The 19,198-nt window shown below is 45.7% G+C and overlaps 2 protein-coding genes across 2 annotated transcripts in view; both read right to left on the bottom strand.

The window, feature by feature from the left end:
- Window positions 1-915: 915 nt before the first annotated feature.
- H1-10 (H1.10 linker histone) lies at window positions 916-2,523 on the bottom strand. Its single transcript, XM_082213738.1, has one exon. The coding sequence runs from the start codon at window positions 2,376-2,378 to the stop codon at window positions 1,704-1,706; it is 675 nt and encodes a 224-aa protein (XP_082069864.1). The 5' UTR covers window positions 2,379-2,523; the 3' UTR covers window positions 916-1,703.
- Window positions 2,524-9,323: 6,800 nt separating this feature from the next.
- Window positions 9,324-19,198, bottom strand: part of RAB7A (RAB7A, member RAS oncogene family) — a 28,622-nt gene continuing 18,747 nt past the window's right edge. The window contains exons 2-6 of the mRNA XM_082210776.1: window positions 16,442-16,532; window positions 13,595-13,721; window positions 12,290-12,508; window positions 11,808-11,936; window positions 9,324-10,618 (exon numbers count right to left, since the gene is read on the bottom strand). Coding sequence (XP_082066902.1) covers window positions 10,523-10,618; window positions 11,808-11,936; window positions 12,290-12,508; window positions 13,595-13,721; window positions 16,442-16,494 — 624 coding nt within the window. The 5' untranslated portion in view covers window positions 16,495-16,532 and the 3' untranslated portion in view covers window positions 9,324-10,522. The remainder of the gene's footprint in view (window positions 10,619-11,807; window positions 11,937-12,289; window positions 12,509-13,594; window positions 13,722-16,441; window positions 16,533-19,198) is intronic.

Here is a 19,198-nt window from a genome sequence, read left to right on the forward strand (position 1 = left end):
ATATGCAACTACCTCCCAGCATCATATGGGATGGTTAAGAAGAGGTGTTTTTTAGCTTAGGAAGTGAGCTACATTGCAGGGCTGTTGTAAGCCACTCCCGCCCCTTACGCTGAGATAAATGAGAGGCCGGAGCAGACCTTTTGGTAGAAAGCAGCGGTAGCAGCTCCGGAGAGGCGATCAATTCACGACTCAGTTGAGCACTTTTAGTGCCGCCGCCCCCCTTTCAACCTGCTATCTGCGAAAGGAGTGACGCTACCGGCGCAGCCGAATGGCTTGACGTAACCGCCCCCGCGAGCCAACCAGCGGGCGTTTCCCCACTCGTGCGCACTGGCGCCCGATGACGTAATCCCCCATGTACGCAAAGGCCAGGCTCGCCCCCTAGAGGCTTCTTTTTAGCAAGGTGCATGTGCGGGGTTTTGGAGAGGAGGGGAACCGCCAAACCAAAGGATTGCCGCCGCCTCCCTGGAACTTCAGGTCCGGCTCGGATTTTTATGGGGACGGCGACCTCCAACTTGCAATACCTACTACGATATGGGTAAAAAAAGTGACCAAGGGCAGTTTTTTTTGCTAACAGGGCAATGTAATGCCTGCCGGCCTTTGCAGAAAATGGAGCTCTAATCAGAGAGGAAAGAGCTCGTTTGAAATGATTGACACGCCCACCTCCGGAAAACTCCACACCGGCAGAAAATTAAGCGGGTGGAATGCGCATCCTTCCCCACCCCCCACGCACAAGCTACAGCTCCCCCTGCATGGTACCCAGCCTCCTCCACCCTATAGCCGCACCCCATTATCTCGGGTTAATCCCACTAGGGCCACCTTTTCCCTCCAATTCTAACGCCCCCATTTCCCACCCTCCCTCCCAAGCCATTTTCATTTGCCCCTTGCACACTTAAAACACACGGAGGAAGCAGCGAGTGAAAAAAAAGCATTTTAAACGATTTATTGAACAAAAAAACACAAGTGCGGAGGGGAAAGGCTACCGAAGGCAAGACACCTTTGAAGGCAGTGTGATGATCTTCCAGGAGAGGAGGGAGATCCCCTCCGATCCCCACCTTCCCTAGAACTGAGCATCTACGCATCCCGCCCGGTAATGGCTGTGCAGGCCTCTCAAAGGCAAAAACGAAATAAAAAAGCACCCCGCCACAACCCCGCTTGGTCCCAACCGCTCCCCATTTCTCCCCTCCCTCCCTGCATCCCGAGAAGCGCCTTTTTAAAGGGAAAAGTCCAGACGCCCTTGCAAAGCCGTTGCCATGGCGCCGCAGCGGCATCCGAGGGGCGGCCACGACCGCCGGGGAAACTTTCGGAAGGCAGCCAAAACGCCCCCGTGAGCATGGAGAACCAGGGGCAAGCAGGGAAGCGTAGCCGCCTATCCTCCATATTTTTCGGGGAAGGGGGGGCAGGAAAAAAATAAACTATTCCAAATTAAAAAACAAAAGAACCCCGCACAATCCCTCAAGTCATCCCCTCTTTATTAAAAAAATAAAATAAAGGGCTGGGGCGAATAACGTATTCCTCTCCCCTCCAAGGAACAGGCGGCTATGAAGAAAAGGTGCGCCTCCAACCCACGCCCACCCCTCACCCCCCAAAAAAGAAAAAGCTACAGAAACGAAACCGGGTAACATGGCTGTGCTGAGAGCAATAAGTCACAATGTCTCGAGGCTCCACAAGTCCAGGGCCCCCTGCCCTCTCCACCTGCGCCTCATTCATTTCCTGCTCTTGAGCGCCTTGGGCTTGGCCGACTTCTTCACCTTCTTGGCGCTGGGCGAGGCGGCCGTCTTCTTGGCCGCCTTCTTGGCTTTCACCTTGTCCTTCTTGGCGGCGGCCCCGCCGGCGCCTTTCTTGTGCGACTTCTTCTCCAGCTTTTTGCTCTTGGCCACGGGCTTCTTCTCGACCTTGCGCGACGCGGGCACGGCCACCGCCTTCTTGTGTGACTTGGCGTGCGAGGCGCCCCCGCCTCCTGCTCCGGCGCCCCCTTCTCCGCCCTCCAGCTTCTTCCTGTTGAGCTTGAAGGAGCCGTTGGCGCCCGTGCCCTTCACCTGCAGCAAAGTGTCGTTCTGCACCAGCGCCTTGATGGAGTACTTGAGGTAGGTGCGCCCGTTCTGCTGGTCGAACCAGGCCACTTTCTTGGCTTCGTTGTAGATCTTGGCCAGCGAAGAGCCGTTGCGCTCGCCCAGCTTGCGGATCGCCTCCACCACCAGCTGGCTGTACTTGCCCGGCTGGTTCTTCTTCTTGCTATTTTTCTTCTTCTTGGAGGGCGACAACACCGAGCCGCCGCCGCCGCCTTTGGCTTTCTTGGCGGCGCCTTTCTTCTCCGGAGCCAGAGGCGCCTCTTCCGCCTCGGCCAGGGGCAGGTCGGCTTCTTCCAGCTCAACAGACATGCCGGATAAAGCGGTACGGCGCTCTCCGCAAGAGAAAAAAGACCAGGCTCGTGTGCGCGCTCGGGAAGCAGCAGCAAACGCGGTAGCCAAGCACAGCTCGCCTCTGCTTCGCCCGAGAGAAAGCCGTCTGCCTGGGCGGGCTCCGCCACAGCTCTTTATATGCGCCAGGGGCGGACCACGTTGAGAACAACAACAGGCAGCGAGGAGGCCGGCTCCAAGTTGTGCTTTTTGTGGCCCCTTCGGCGAGCTCTCCCGCCCGCGTCCGGCGGCCTAGGGTCGGGCTGCCGGCGCCAGCGGCTGCTCCCGACGGTGCCTGACGGAGCTGCCCGGGCGCCGCAGCCTCCCGGGGCTGGGAAAGGTTCCCTGGAGGCGATTTTAAGGGCGCACCCTATGCTGGGGGAAGGCAGAGGATGGGGGCGCCCTGTATGGAGGGCTCTGGGGGGCCCCGAGGGATCCGCACGGCACGGCCAACGCGCGGACCCGGTAGAGAAGAGGGCGCCGCGTGCCGCTGGCCGGTCGTGGGGCGCCGGCGACCCTCGGGGGGGTGACTAGCCCAGGGTTAATTTGTTGCAACTAACACACTGGACGCCCTCACGTGGTCGGCTGCAGCAGCAACGGAGCTGTGGAGCTCATTCCAGGGGGGTCCCCGCCCGATCTGGAGGGGCCGTGACTCAAGGGGTTGCGGGGCTCAGAGAGGGCAGGATTTGGCCGCCCAGGGATCCTCGGTTGTAGGGCGGCAGCACCTTCCAGTTTGAGCTAGAGGGGGTTGCAAGCCCTCCCCCTACCACGCAGGCACTCCCGACGGAGACGCGTTTGGTCTCTAGTATGAAGTGGTATGGAAGGGCAAAGGGGCGCTGCTATTTGTGCTGCTTTTGGGGGGCGAGGAGGCGCGATGTATATTTACCATAGGAAATGCCCAAATTGGTGAAACAACCGATGAAGCGAAGGTGGGGGGGGGGCGATTCTTGAACAACCAGGTGAAGGAGCCTGCAGAGAAGGCGTTGGGTGCCCACTCACTTTATTGCTTTTGAGTTTGTATATATTTATATTTGCGAGTTCATTATATCAGCCTCGGTAACTCCTGTTAGATGGGGTTGGGGTGGCCATGTCTCAACTTGGGCTTCGTGCGGGGAAATGAATATGGAGGATGTTTTCAGGATCTTGCCACTTGTCTTTAAAGACGCGGGTAACATTGCAAGGCACCCGGAGATAAGAGGGTATGTAAAGTCTAGCCGCGAGAAGTCTCTCCGGGCTACTCCGCACCCCACTTCGAGCTACCTAGGGAGGGGGCGGCGCCCTTTAGTTTCTGGTTAAAAGAAAGCGATAATCGGAGGCGTGCAAAACGGGGAGAAGATCAGCGCCGCGGGGTGGGGGCGGTTTGGTGCAGCGGCTCCTTTTCAGCCAAGGCGCACCTTGGTTCCCCCCCCCCTCTCCTTTTCCGGATTTGATTGGAAACAGATTGGGTGGCAACGGACACTTCCTTCGGGGAGCAGCTACTGGCGGCAGGAGGCATCTTGCTCCGCACGCGGGATGCCATGGATTTATCCCGCCTGCTAAGTCTCCTTCCCGCCCCCCAATTTGGGCAGAATTTAAATTCCCTTTTACCCACGTTAGTTTATAAGCTATCTGAGAGGGCGCCCAATCCGGACGCATTTAAATAAGGGGGGCGCATATGCCCCCTGCCCCCCCATAGGAAGGGGCTGACAGGGAAAGGGGGGCGGGGCGGCACCACCTCTGCTTTAGAAGTGCAGACAGCCCTAGCCAGTGTTGCCAAGAGCACTGTGTAAAATGTGTGTGTGTGTAGGAGGGGGACGTTTCTTTTTAGATTGGGGGGGTGGGGAGAGAGAGAGATCTTCATGCAGGGAAGAAAACGAAAGCAACTCAGCGCGGTTACTGAAGACGAGGGAGCTTTTTAGCCATGGAATCCGCCTACTCCATCAAAGCCTCTTCTCTGCTGCCACCTTTTAAAGCTGGTTCACGATCGCTCTGGGAGGGAGGGAAGCAGGCGCGTTACACCCACTTTCAACTGCATCCTCCTGCGCAGGAAAAGTTACCCCCACCTTCCTTTGCCTTGAATTTGATTTGCTTCTTATGCCAAAAGGGAAAGGGGGGAGGGAGGCAATTCAAACCCTCGAGCTCCGCAGCTTGCTTTCTCGCTCCCCCTCCCACTTTCGATAAATCTGACACCCGTCCTCCTCCTCCTCCTCCTCCTCCTCCCATGTCTTATTATTTTATCCGCCATTTCGCTCGCCCTGCCTCCCTCTTGCACGGCTTTAAAAAACAGCAGTTCTGTGCAGGAGGTAAAAACCGCGCTCTGGGGAAGAGCCCACCCCCGTAGACGTCTTGCAAAGCATGTTGGGACGAGGTGGACCTCGGTTTACCACAGCCTCTTCTGCTCTTAAGCAAAGGATCGCTTTTAAACCCATTGGTTATGCCTTAGAACAGCCAGAGGTTTCTATGTAGATGTTTAAAAAAAGCACGTTGGTGAACCGTGGGGATTTTATTTTTAAAACCTTCAAAGCTGAGACCATATCACCACACTGCTTCTCATCTAACTTTTGTTTGAGAAGCAGAGTTCAAATCCCCATGCATCCAGGTAACTACCGACTGGTCAGTTTGACATTGATACCAGGACATTGATACTAGAACAGATAATTAAACTGTCCATCTGTAAGCACTTAGAAAAGGAAAAACCCAACATGGGTTGCTCAAAAACATGTCATGCCAGACGAATCTTATTTCTTTTTTTTTATGGAGTTACAAGCTTGATGGATCAGGGGAATACTGTGGACATGGTGTATCTTGATTTCAGAAAGGCTTTTGACAAAGTCCCCCATGATGTGGAGAAGCTGGTAAAGTGTGGGCTAGACATGGTACCTGTTAGATGGATTTGTAGCTCCTTGACTCACCGAACCCAGAGTGCTCACTAATGGTTCCTTGTCTCTTGGAAAAGTGACAAGTGGGATGCCACAGGGTTCTGTCCTGTGCCTGTTGCTGTTCAACATCTTTATAAATGACTTGGACAAATCAAGGATAAGATAATCCAATTTGCAGATGACATGAAACTGGGAGTGGTAGCTAATGCTGCAGAAGACAGAATCAGGATTCAGTATGATCTTAACAGATTGGAGAACTAGACCTAAACTAATAAAATGAAATTCAATAGAGACAAATGTAAGGAATAAACTTAGGCACGAATAACCAGTTGCAAACATAAGATGGGGAACACCTGGCTTGCCAGTAGTACATGTGAAAAGGATCTTAGTAGACCACAAGCTTAACATGAGTCAACAGTGTGATGTATCAGCAAAAAAAATAATGCTACTCTAGGCTGCATCAACAGTAATGTCCCAGTCAAGGGAAGCAGTAGTCCTGCTCTGTTCTGCCTTGGATTACACCTAGAGTACTGCATCCAGTTCTGGGCACCACAATTTAAGAAGGATGTTGACAAGTTGGAACGTGTTCAGAGGAGGGCGACCAAGATAATCAAAGGTCTGGAAACCAAGCCTTGACAGCCTTACAAAACTGAATTCTACACTTTCCCCCAGGCTCTGATGGAATCACAGTATACACACATCCCCAATAATAGGGAGTACAGTGTAAAATATGGAAATGCCAAAGAGCATCAGCTTATAGGTTGGCCAAATTTCCACATGGAACCCACTAGAGAAAAGGGAGTGTTAATAAACAAGCTAAAGAATTACCAACCCAGTGTGGTGTAGTGGTTAGGAGCGGCAGTCTCGTAATCTGGGGAACCGGGTTCACATCTCCGCTCCTCCACATGCAGCTGCTGGGTGACCTTGGGCTAGTCACACTTCTCTGAAGTCTCTCAGCCCCACTCACCTCACAGCGTGTTTGTTGTGGGGGAGGAAAGGAAAGGAGAATGTTAGCCGCATTGAGACTCCTTCGGGTAGTGATAACGTGGGATATCAAATCCAAACTCCTCCTCTTCTTCTGACCAAGGCAATAGAGTAGGCCTGTTACTTCCCTTGAATGGCTTCCATAACTTCCTAGCCCTTCTTATTACATGTGTTAAAGATGCACAGCACTCAGAAGTTTTAATAAATTTTATTCCAAACTGCTTTGGGGCTAGTGGCATTGGTGATTTGGAATACATGGTCAATCCAAGAGTTTACTGCTCTGTCAATGCATTATTAGCTCCTGCTTTTTCCATTTTGAACCATAGCAGCTTTGCATGTGTGCGGAATTGACAGAGGACATGCCCAGTTGCCATGCATGTCAAGCCTTGTTAGAACCCAGAAAAAATAAAATTTCAGTTGACATGCAGGATATCATTATCTACTACATTCCTATGTCCTATACAGGACATTGCATTCCCCCAAACAGGCAGACTCCCAAGAAAAAAGCTAACCTATTTTGTCTAGTCTTCCAACTCCAATTTCCAAAAGATTCTAGCTGATATTTAAGGATACTCAAGTGACAATGATGGGGAAGGCTATAGAAAATCCAAATTGTTCTATGCCTAGGAATTCATTATGGACCAGTTACTAGAAATGAAATCATTAATATGAACTTTTCATTGAATCAGCTGGTCCAAAACAGCTTTTGATCTAATAAAAGGAATCAGTTGGGGGGAGCCCTTTTTGCTGATTACCCCTGTACCACCACCAACTTCCACCCTGTTTTTTTTTTTTGGGGGGGGGGCTTTGAATCAACAAAACTCTCTTCTGTTAAAAGATGCCTCTGCTAGACCAGAAACCCTTCCCTGGGGTCCCACCCACTGATGCCAATTCAAGTCATCACAGAGCAAATATGAGGTTTTCTAATGAGGGTCCATCAATATGCTTTTGAAAGAATGTAGATCGAAGACAGTGATCAGACCATTCCAATTGCTACAGAACTATGGTATAAGTGAGAGCGCGGGTCCAAAGCAAAATAGCCACTCCAAGTTCAGCAGCATTTTCTAACTATACCACAATGGCAACAGCCATCCCCTGTATCACAGCAGAAGTTTCCTGAAGGTATATTGGAGGGCAGCTGTCAATGGTTTTACATCCATGAGTGAAGACTTGTTGCCATGACAATTTTATAATTCGTAAGCATTCTTGGTGTTCACAACACAGAAATTAATAGTGGGTTCTGCTATGACATTTTCAGTTCCTCCTGGGTTGTTTTGATTTGTCAGCTTCTACTTCACTGGAGTCCTGGGAGGGCTGGTGTTACAAGATGCGGTTTTGAACAAGTCATGCTTTTCAAGTGGCAATTTAGTTTGATCAGTGAAGTACGCTTGAAGATACTGAAGCAGCTGGATACACTGAAACCTGCAACGGCAGAAAAGGCTGTGCCATCGCAGCGCAGCTATGAAGTAAATCAGCTGCAAACCTCTTTTGGAAGACAAAGAGAACATTTCTGAGAAGAAACCCTAGACTATGAAAGAGGCAAGGAAATTTAGAGGAGCCCAATCCATATTGCAACAACCATAGCACATATCCATTTTGTGGCATTCATATACCATATAGCCATGGGTGGATGTTTTGACAAGGCAAAGAAACTAGCTGCACAGGCAGAACAAGTGTACAGCAATCTGCACTGGAAAAAAACAGTTCTCGATCCACCTTGTCAAAGGCATAAAGGTGGGACATTGCAACAATCCTACTGACAATAACCCTCCCAGAAGGCCTGTGCGTAGATGGTAACAGAAGAAGAGACATTATATGCTGGCCTAGATCATCCAATTATTCCTGGCATTGGAGGTGAGCACCATCACTGAATGCCCGGAGGATAAAGAACAGCAGCAGCTCCTTGAGAAATGTTCTAAGTCTCTCCCGCTATAGAATAATTTTACTCTGAAATACTACCAATTAACTGTGCTTGCTTTCTAGAGCTCAAGGCTTTTTGAAAATCACATTGACCTCATACACAACCCACTACCATGAATGCACGGTTTCAGCACTGCCGATGTTCAGAGAAGCAGAAGTGCTCAGTATTTTTATCCGTGTTTAATTTTGGAGGGATACTCCACACATGAGATGCCTTGAATCTAACGCTTTCATGAGTCATCTATATGGCTAGTGGCCTATATAGTGGTAAGGTTTTGGAGCCAGCTATTGAATTAAAACAATCCGTCCTACATTTTACAGCAAGGACTTGACCCCATTTCTGTTAAACAACATATACAAACTACAGAATGGAGGAACTAAATATCTGTTCCTTCTGGTATGGAACAAGAAACTGAGGTACAACAATGAGAGCTCTATTGTTCTCCAGGCAATTAGTTAGCTGCACAAGACAATGGCCCAGTTTGCACTCAGTGCTAAGACAAACCATGGCTTAGCAGAAATATGCAGGTGTGTGGGTTCCTGGGATGCAGAATGCAAACACTGTGCTGCTTCTCTGGTCCTGCTGTGCTGCATAGGAATAAGTCAGGGTTTAGCATTGTATGAACCTGTGGTTGTGGTTGGTTTCTGCTCAAGCCATGAACAGCAAGCCAAGAACAACAAACCTCGAAAATGGACTCAGATGCAATGCCAAACCTTGGCATAGTTCTGGGTAGCTGGCAGTAACAGGACGGGGCGTTTGGGAGATGGCTTTAAGCAGAAACTCCAGGAACGCATTTGTTCATTCATGCTAAGCCATGGTTTGGCTTAGCTTACATGCAAACAAGGTCAATGTCAAGCCACAGAAACTATCCAATATAGCTCATGATGAGAATTAGCATGGTAAGTCTAAGCATGTTAATGTTTGCTGTCACAACTTTTCCCTTACAAGAATTAAAAATATTAAAGCAGCACAGCTTTACTTCCACACTGTTGAAAGCAGTAACTGAGATTTCTGCTTCATTCTACCCTTTCCCTGGCTGGCTAAGGTTATGCTAAAGGGAAGTAATAGAACAGTTAAAAGTGGGCAGTGAACAAGAAGAGATTAAAATTAGCTCAGGAGCTTCAGTTTCAGTAAGGTGATAAAAATAGAAACAGGAGCAAGAAGTTTTGTTCTTGTTAAGTTTATTGGCATGTTTCTTTACAGAAGAGCTCTGCCTACATACTAGAATGTAGACCTCTGGGAAAAAACAGTAGAAGGGCTCCATTTAAGAAAGCTACAAATGCAAGAACAAGGAGAGGGCAGAACAAAGTTGCCAAGTTTCCATCCAGAAAATCCAGACTAGTGACAGTAAGAGAGAAAGGGGAAGGTGCTCTTAGTCACCAAGAATGACCATCACAACCCATATGGAGATTGTTCTACAAGACAGACATGTTAGATTCCTCTTTACATTTGCAGAATTAAATCATGAAGGGTGGTGGTGGTGGTGGTAAAAGGCAAACAAAGTGATCATTCTGAAAGCTGTATTTAATTTTTCTTTTTAAGTCCAATAATCCAGTGTGCAAGGTTATGCAAATCATCCTTTGAAGATTTAGCTACAAAGAAGCCAGACAATATTTTTCCAGAAGATGAAGCTTTTTGGCTCTTAAAATCAATAAAAATGTTTACATAATTCTTGCTTCTACTGTACAGAATACTGCCTCTATCTGGACATGTGTTGCTAGCACACGGCATTCCACAAGTGTCCTGTTCACTTCCTAAACAACCTGTGTTTCAGTACTTAAACATGTAATTCAAGAATTTTACACTAATTTATACATTTTAATTGGTTGCATATATTAACATGTACTATAAGATTTCTCCTAAAGAAGCCATTACATAATACGTGGATACTGTAAAAAGATCTGATTAGTTAAAAGTAACAAGCATTAACAGATACATACAAAACTCAACCTAGTTGGATCGAATGCTGAGCTTGCAATGAACTATGAGTAATCAGCCTTTCCAGTTGCAGCCTTCACAGGGGAAACACAAGACATTAAAAGGTAAATTGTTACAGATTCTGTACACAATTTCTTTCCGCTGGGACACCTGGAAGTAGCTTAAGTTCCAAACATAGTTTCCTCTTTTTAAAACTAGGAGAAAGGTCTGCTACCATGAAATAATGAGATGGGATGTAGGGACATGGGAGGCGTGTAAAGGAATGGGCTTACAAGTTGTTCATGGTAAAATGGGTGATTTTGGCCACTGAAAATAGGATCTTGTTTCGCTTTTTACACAGAAGAGGGGCTGTGTGTGTATGTGTTTGAAGGCCTAAGTGTGATATCTGTTTGTGAAGGACTGTTCTCAACCCCTCCAGCCCCACCTCAGCAGCTGCAGCTCTCCGCAGAGGCTTTCGCCCGGTCATTCTTGTCTAGTTTGATAGGTTCAGGAAATTCGTTGTAAAGCTCCACTTCAGTTTCCTATAATGAAAGAAAGAAAATGTCACCAACTACAATTTGGTCCTTTTATTCAACTAAGTGGGTGCTAATAGCACCACTTCACCATCATGTCCAATACCTGCTTCCCCAACTCCTGTTCTCTGGAGGAAGCAAGCAAAGCAAAGTCTTCCTAACTTGGATGGAACCAAATTAATACTACAGTTTATGACAGGTGAAGGTGCAATGTAAAAACCAGGTGCAGTCATTCTGGACTCACAGCTGTCCATGGAGGCGCAGGTCAATTCTGTGTCCAGGGCAGCTGTTTATCAGCTCCATCTGGTACGCAGGATGAGACCCTACCTGCCTGCAGACTGTCTCGCCAGAGTGGTGCATGCTCTAGTTATCTCTCGCTTGGACTACTGCAATGCGCTCTTTGAAAGTGAAACTACAACTAATCCAGAATGCGGCAGCTAGTGACTGAGAGCAGCCACTGAGATCATATAACACTGGTCTTGAAAGACCTACACTGACTCCCAGTATGTTTCCGAGCACAATTCAAAGTGTTGATGCTGACCTTTAAAGCCCTAAATGGCCTCGGTCCAGTATACCTGAAGGAGGGTCTCCATCTCCATCGTTCTGCCTGGACACTGAGGTCCAGTGCCAAGGGCCTTCTGGTGGTTCCCTCGCTGCGAGAAGCCAAGTTACAGAAAACCAGGCAGAGGGCCTTCTTGGTGGTGGCACCCGCCCTGTGGAACGCCCTCCCACCAGATGTCAAAGAGAAAAATAACTACCAAACTTTTAGAAGAGATCTGAAGGCAGCCCTGTTTAGGGAAGCTTTTAATGTTGAATAGGTTATTGTATTTTAGTGTTTTGTTGGAAGCTGCCCAGAGTGGCTGGGGAAACACAGCCAGATGGGCAGGGTATAAATAAATTATTATTATTATATTATTATTATTATTGTTGAAGTGCCATGAACTGAAACACACAATTCCAACTGTTGATGACGTAAGAGGCATCACTTGCCTATGGGGATGTATGTTCATCCCACTTTTGCCTTTGAAAACAAGTTTTTGCAATGTTTCAGAATCCTGTTCAACTAGAAAACATATTGGACAAATGCCAGTGCACAATGGCATCAGTGCCTCCATCACCAATCTCCAGCCATCGCCTAGTTTGATATTGCATATAGAATAAGGACCGGACTGCCAGAAGAGGGCACTAGAACTCATACCTGCTTAAGTGCATTTCGTGCAATTGTTTGGAAAGCCTGTTCCACGTTAATGGCCTCCTTGGCACTGGTTTCAAAATAAGGGATATTGTTTTTGCTGTAGCACCAGGCCTGTGCTCGTTTTGTAGTAACCTGTAATAGAAGCAAACTCTTTTAAGCTCTTTATAATTACCAAGAGTCAACCGCATTCATCTTCCATGTCCGTACCAGCCATCTTTTTCACTGCCAAAAAGCACAGCAATTTGCCATGCTAAATGTAAAACTCCATGTTTCCCAGAATCCCCAGGAAACATTGTTCACCAACTATTCTCCCCATTTCCCCCCCCCTCCCATTGTTTTCTCTTCACTATTTAAAAATAGCAGGCTTCTGCAGACAGGATTCAGTTTAGCATCCTTAGGAGATCCTGGTTAATGGCGGTAGATTCAGAATATTTGCTTTGATAATTATTCTAATTAAACACCACAGTATGCATCAACCAGCTTACTTGTCTGTTTTCAAGGTCAATCTTGTTTCCCAGCACAACAAAAGGAAAGTTCTCAGGATCCCGCGGACTGGCTTGAATGAGAAACTCATCTCGCCAGCTGTCGAGAGTTTTAAATGTGTTGGGAGCCGTTACATCAAACACCAGCACGCAGCAGTCTGCTCCTCTGTAGAAGGCTACTCCCAGAGACTGAAACCGTTCCTGCCCTGCTGTATCCCATATCTGCAAGACATTGGAGAAGAACTCTTAGGGACAAGCTCAGATCAGGCCTCAAAATCATACTGACTGAAGTTCCTCAATGCCATAACGCTGCTTGTCAGAATGTCATACAAATTTGGAAGGAACACATTCATGCCTTTGGAAAAAGTATCAGCATGCCCCTAATGGAGAGTAGGTTCTTAAAGACCAATAGTGCCAATAGTTTGGCAAGTGAATTTGAAGCAGCCTGTCAAATGTGGGAAGGAAGTGCCCTTACCCCTTAAACAAAACAGGGCCATCTAGAATTACAAGCCATTCCCCACCCCACCCAGTTCAAAAAATTGCAGGCCATGCAGGGGAAGCTCCATGCCATGCTGAGCTATATAAGATTAGGCTAGTTTTTAGTCTGCGTGACAGAAAATAAGCCTCTCCTCCTCAGCTCTCCTGCATCCTATACTTGTGCCTCTGATTTTTTTCTACCTAGATGCAGGACTTCACATCTATCTGTTAAATTTCATCTAATTGGTTTTGCTCAGGGTTGTTTTTGCTTGTGGTCTTGCTGGGAGATGCCCAACATTAGAGCAGGTTGCCAGAGGGAAAAGTTTTGTGATGCTACTCAATTTGCCCTCTGGCACCGCAGGGTAAGGGGCAAGCCACTCTCACTTCTGTCGCTACTAACAAGACACCGTAATATAATTTAAGTATTCTGTAGATATTTGACAATGGCTAGTTTAGAATAGTTGTCCAACTATCAAATATGCCATCCCTAGTAAGATCTGGATTCTTTTCCGCTCGTGTCAACGCATCAAGGGTCTCTGTCTCTCACGCACACTCACGTTGGCCACTGCCTCCTCCAGAGGCTCAAGAAGAACAAGACATGTTCTCAATAGTGTGCTGAGCCTTGGGACCACCAGTCAATCATCCTATTGCTTTCCAAGCATCAATGCAGGGCCTGGTGTGACTGGCTCTTTCGAACTGGGTGTTCCTCCCTACCATGCTGTTAGCCCTATCAATGCTGTCTAGCAGAAAAGCAGATTATAAACACCTAAACACAAAATACAATTTGTGGATCTCTGCAAGTTGCAGAAATGCAACGGATACAATTCTTACCTGCATTGTGACTAGCCTGTCATCCACCATCACTTCCTTTGTGAGGAAGTCGGCTCCTATTGTAGCTTTGTACTGGTTACTGAATTTCTTGTTCACATACTGGTTCATGAGAGATGTCTTTCCCACCCTATGGGAGGAGGAAGAGAGAAAAGCCATAAGGATACAAAGAATACATGTTGTTGTGCACACACAATATACAGCCATATTCCATTTACAGAAGAATCCAAGTTACCCTGCATCACTTTTGGATTTATTCAGGAGTGTTTTAATCCTTAGGACTACAACTAAAACGCTGGTGCATTGGTGGCAAACTTTCGACTCTCCAAATGTTGTGGGACTCCCAATTCCAATAAGCCCCAGCTGGCATTGCCAATGGTCAGGGATGATGAAAAGCTGCAGTCCCATCAACCAGGGAGGGGGGGGGACACGGGATGACAGGATGTCGACCCCACCTTAGATCTGAAGGTACGTGAGACCACCACTTTGCTGAAGCTAACAGGTCAGAGTCTGGTCTGGGTCTGCATGTAAGACTGTTTGGAAAGCACCTACATTGCATTGGGTTTCATGATGTAAAAATAGCAGGATATAAATGAAAAAGGTAAAGAAATCCAAACAACTAACTCCTCTCAGGGGTCATTTCAGTGGTGGCTCTGTATTTAGGTGCATCTGGGATCACTTCCACATAACCCATTTAACTGAGAATACATCTTAATTTGTTCACAGAGAGATCAGAAGATGTCGCACCAAGCAAATGTCACCCTCCTCGCCAGTGCATTTGCCTGTCACTTTCCTTCTTGCAAAAAGTATGATCTTTTGTTGAAACAGTTAGTTGAGCAAGACCTCAAAATCAACTTTAACTGCATTATCTTGAATTTGCCACAATAGAATTTCACCTGAAAATAGCAACAGTCTGGAAGCACCCAAAGCCTGTCAGTTTGCTTTTAAGTGGGCTTTGAGTGTTTTTATTGCCATCTGTTTTTTACTGAAATGATCTTGATCTTGAAATGCCATTGCTCAGTTTTCAATTACAGTATAGCTCTTTTTTGGTCTTCCTGAAAATTTTTGTATCCTGCTGTTTAACATGCATTTTTAAATACATGTTTTTAAGTTAGTTTCAAGTGTTTTTGAAAAGCAACATAAAACCCTAAAAAAATAAGACAATTCAGCCCCGTGTTAAGCATTCTACTTATGAAAAAAATAGTTCACCCTCCAATACATCCCTTTAATAATTTGAGGTTGAATTAGGGTCAGGAACAAGTTATCCCACAGAATAACAGAAACAAAAGAGGCTCAGAGAGGTTGCATGAGCTATCTGAAGCAGCACCTTCAAATATAATGATTAGATGAATACATCAAATGTATTCAAATCAGTAAGGTGGGTGGTATATTCTTTGTCTGGAAAATAAAGGATTTGTTTCAACATGCCAACCTTCGCAAATGTGGAATTAAAACAGCAAATTGTGCTGAAAGCCTTGTGTCTCTACTGGACTAGGCTTTAATTCCATTAGTATTTTTAGGTGCTGAAGTAAGCTCTTTCACAAGACCAGTATCGAGATGTGGCCCAAATTTATTTTCTATTGAAGCAACTCTGCCTATTAGGCGATACAGGGTATGAAAATATGTGAACAGTTTGTAACTGAGGAAAGGAAATTAGTATAGATGGCATAGTTTTGGTCTTTCACTTACACCCTTCCCCTAGTATGATAGAAGATCATGTGTGTGTACAACAGATTGTTTAAGGAAGCTTCACTCTATCGACTGAGAGGCTGGTGTGGCACATTAGCAGAATTTGCTATTTCACAACTATGACTGCAGCGGCCAATCTCTTTTGCAGAGATGTACTCAAGATGGCCACAACATCTTTCAGAAGCCTGGGCCAAGTGACATCAGATCTGTTTATTAAGAGTAGAATTTGGGTCACGTTACATTCCAGGCAGCAAATATGAAACTGCTTTTCCACTGACAGTTGTGAAATAGCTTTACTCACAAAAAACCTATCCTTTTGCATTAAGCATCTCTTTGGTATTCTATGACAGCATGGTTGGTACCGCGCTGCTTTAATGCCTAGAGCACTGCTCTTAAGAGAACTGGTAGAGCTTTATGATCATTGATTTTTCTGTCGCACATCTGCTCTCTCTCTTGTGGGAAGCTCCAAAAAGCCTGGATTTCCTCAGTCATGCAATATGTAGGCGAAGCTGTTAATTGCCTAGGCAGCATAATGCAGGTAGGATGTTTTGACAATTTATTCAGCACTGAAGGTTAGATCAGGCAGCAACAATATAGTTGTTTTTAAGTTTACACACCATCTGACTGAAGAATTACTCTACAACAAAAAATAGTCTTAATTCTACCAGGGTTGTGAGTTTTTGTTAAAAAAAGAAAAGAAAAAAGTATCCGTGTAATTTGAGCATTTAAACAAGTTTCCCCAGCAACTACGGACTGAAAGTGGAGTACTGGTTTATTTATTTTTATTATTTTCTTCATTATTCTTGAACTTGTTTCAAAACCTAAATCCACTTCTCCCTTTTGTGGTAATTCACACAACACATGCAACGCTGCAGGCCAAGTTGCTTCCTTTACTTTTGATCACAATTCCATGGCAGCAACAATTTGCATTTCAACAAGTGTTTTCCTGGATTCTGCATGGCTCATTGATGCTGCACAGCAATTTATACAGTTCCAGTAAAGCAAACAGAACTTAGGCAGCTTCACAGGTAAGATAGATAGGTTTGTAAAGAGCATCCAACTACCCCAGTCATATGCATTTCAAGTGAGCATTTTAAGATGCAGCAAACACTGTGCTACATCCAATAGTAACAGACACCACTTTGTTGAGGCTCCACTTACCCCGAGTCGCCAAGGATGATGACTTTGAGTAATACTTTCTTCCTAGAAGTCATTGTTCAAGGGTTCAGAAGATCTGTTCCAAGTGCACTTACTGGACCAAAAAAAGAGAGAGAATACTATTTTTTAAAAAAATACGCAGCTCATTTGCTGCTTGCAGCATCTCAAAGTACAGGACAACCGATGAGCAGGTTGTGTGGCTTCAACCTAGGTTAACAGGTACGTACTGCCTCTTCAGATACATACTTGTTAAACCCGTAGGGTTTGGCCTACTCTTATGACTAGAAAACATGAGGACCCATCAGGCTCTTCAAGTTCTGGGAAAGTCTGGCCATGAAACACAAGTAGTAAGGAAATAAAACGTATTCAACCAAGAGCAGCAAAAAGTTGCTTGACGGGGAAACTAGGCTGCCACACTATCTAATAATGAAGAATCCCAATGATTAACAATGGCTTGCATGCAACATACATTTTTTTTTTATCCAGCTGCCTGAATGCTAACAGTCTTAGTCAATGCTACTATGCACACTGCAACTTCAGTCCTCTCTAGGCTTCAGATTTCACAAGGATTATCCCTTGTGAAAGAACAAAGAGTCTCATCTTACCCCTATTCTATGCATGAATCATGCATTACTAACCAGATTAGACTCTGCAGCAAGGACTCCAGTTCAAAAGTCTTAATTTTCACCAAAAGATCTATAACAAGTTTAGAAAGCGGTTTGGCTATTGCATAGGGAGAAAAGAAATGCTCAACAAGATTCAGGTTTACACACACCCTTCAGGGATAAAAACCCCTTCGATCTACAGTGGCCCACTGGCAGTTAGTTGCAACGCTTTGCAATGTCTGTATACCAAGTGCTGGAGAATGAAAACAGGCAGCAAGGAAGCTTTCGCAAGCAGCTTCTTCCAAAGGAAGCAGGATGAAGGAGAGCAGGGGCTTTTAAGAAGAACCAATGAAGGCACAGGAGCAAGGAAAAGGTTTCACAGTTCTTTAAATGCTGGACAGTCACTATTGTCAAGATAGCAGCATCTGTAAGTAGTTCATAAAACAGCTATAAAGTTCAGCTGGTCAGCAAATGTAGAAGAGGAAAATATCACAAGGGGCAAGCAGCAATTAACCAAAAGTTCTATATGCAATTCATACACCAGAGATTGCTATGCTGCACTGATAGCTTATGACAGCAGCCTTTTGCAGCTTCTTTAAAAAAAAAAAAGTACGCCAATGGTTAATCACTGGGCTTGCTCATTGAATGCACAAACTAGTATTTGTATTCAGTTCCTTAGAATTTGTTGTTTTAGCTGGCACTTAAGGGACCCAGACATTGTGCAACAGACTCATTGCTGTAAACCTGTACTGCAGGCAAGGGAAATTTCCATCCTGTGTACCATATTAGGCCCACACTATTTATTATTTTGATAAACATGAACTAATATGCAATTGACATAAGTGACACATTGTTAATATCACATTTTTAGCAGAAATTGTTAATACTCGTTTTATTTGGTGTTAAAAAAAATATATTGGTACCGTACTTCAGTTTTCAAAACACTCTATTCTTTATTGTTAAACTCCTTAGAATATTGTCTATCCTTAGCAGAGAGCAGGAATACCGTATTTTTCGCTCTATAAGACGCACCAGACCACAAGACGCACCTAGTTTTTGGAGGAGGAAAACAAGAAAAAAAATATTCTGAATCTCAGAAGCCAGAACAGCAAGAGGGATCGCTGCGCAGTGAAAGCAGCAATCCCTCTTCCTGTTCTGGATTATGTGATAGCTGCGCAGCCTGCATTCACTCCATAAGACGCACACACATTTCCCCTTACTTTTTAGGAGGGAAGAAGTGAGTCTTATAGAGCAAAAAATACGGTACTTTGAGGCTTCAAAGCACATACATTTCAATAATCCTTGAGCGTCAGAAAGGCCCAAAAATGGCACCCAGATTTTTTGAAGTGCTCACAAATGGAGAATCTTTAGATGAAAAATGCACTTGGTGCCCTGCTAATTTCAAGCCCTGCATCATAGTGTCAGGAGAATAACAGGAGGGCAGTCCCACCCTCTTCCAAGTGGTCCACAGTAGGTGGGTGAGGTCAGGATCCAGCACACCAGAGGTTCCCAACCCCTGTTCTAGAACTCTGATTTTCCACACTGACAAATCCAAGGCAACTCTTACTTCAAGATCTAAGTGCACAGCCAGACTCTTAAGTGAAATCATTTTTAAGAAATCACCTAAAGTATCCAGGAATTTTTACTTGCTTCATGCTTTTGAAATTATATGCAGAAATGCAGCTTGAAATAGTTCTACAGAAATTCTCTTTTGAGCTGCACAAAAGCACTACCACATAAGCTTCCCATTCCTGCAGTGTGAGAAACTCAGATACAGTTGTACCTCGGCTCCCGAATGCCTTGGGAGTCGAAAGTTCTGGCTCCCAAATGATCAGAAACCGGGAGTGAGTGTTTTGGTTTTCAAACGTTCTTTTGGAAGCTGAACATCCAGTGCAGCTTCCGCTATTGTTTCCGGTGCACCTGCGCAATCGGAAAACAATCAGAAGCCATGCCTTGGTTTCCAAACGTTTCAGAAGTCGAATGGACTTCTGGAACGGATTCTGTTCGACTTCCGAGGTACAACTGTATACAAGTTAGGCGCCAAATGGCTCCTTAAACCAAGGCTGCAGTTGCCAAAGACAGCTCTAAAGTCTTATTTTTTAAAATGATGGGCTGATTGATAATGATTCTCAGTTCAGATGACAACTTTGAGCTG

This window comes from Podarcis vaucheri, assembly GCF_965113315.1.
Source record: "Podarcis vaucheri genome assembly, chromosome: 2".
In the NCBI taxonomy this organism is placed as follows: Eukaryota; Metazoa; Chordata; class Lepidosauria; order Squamata; family Lacertidae; genus Podarcis; species Podarcis vaucheri.

Excerpts from the sequence above, each read along its gene's own strand:
- H1-10 (XM_082213738.1), bottom strand. The coding sequence starts at position 2,378 with ATGTCTGTTGAGCTGGAAGAAGCCGACCTGCCCCTGGCCGAGGCGGAA.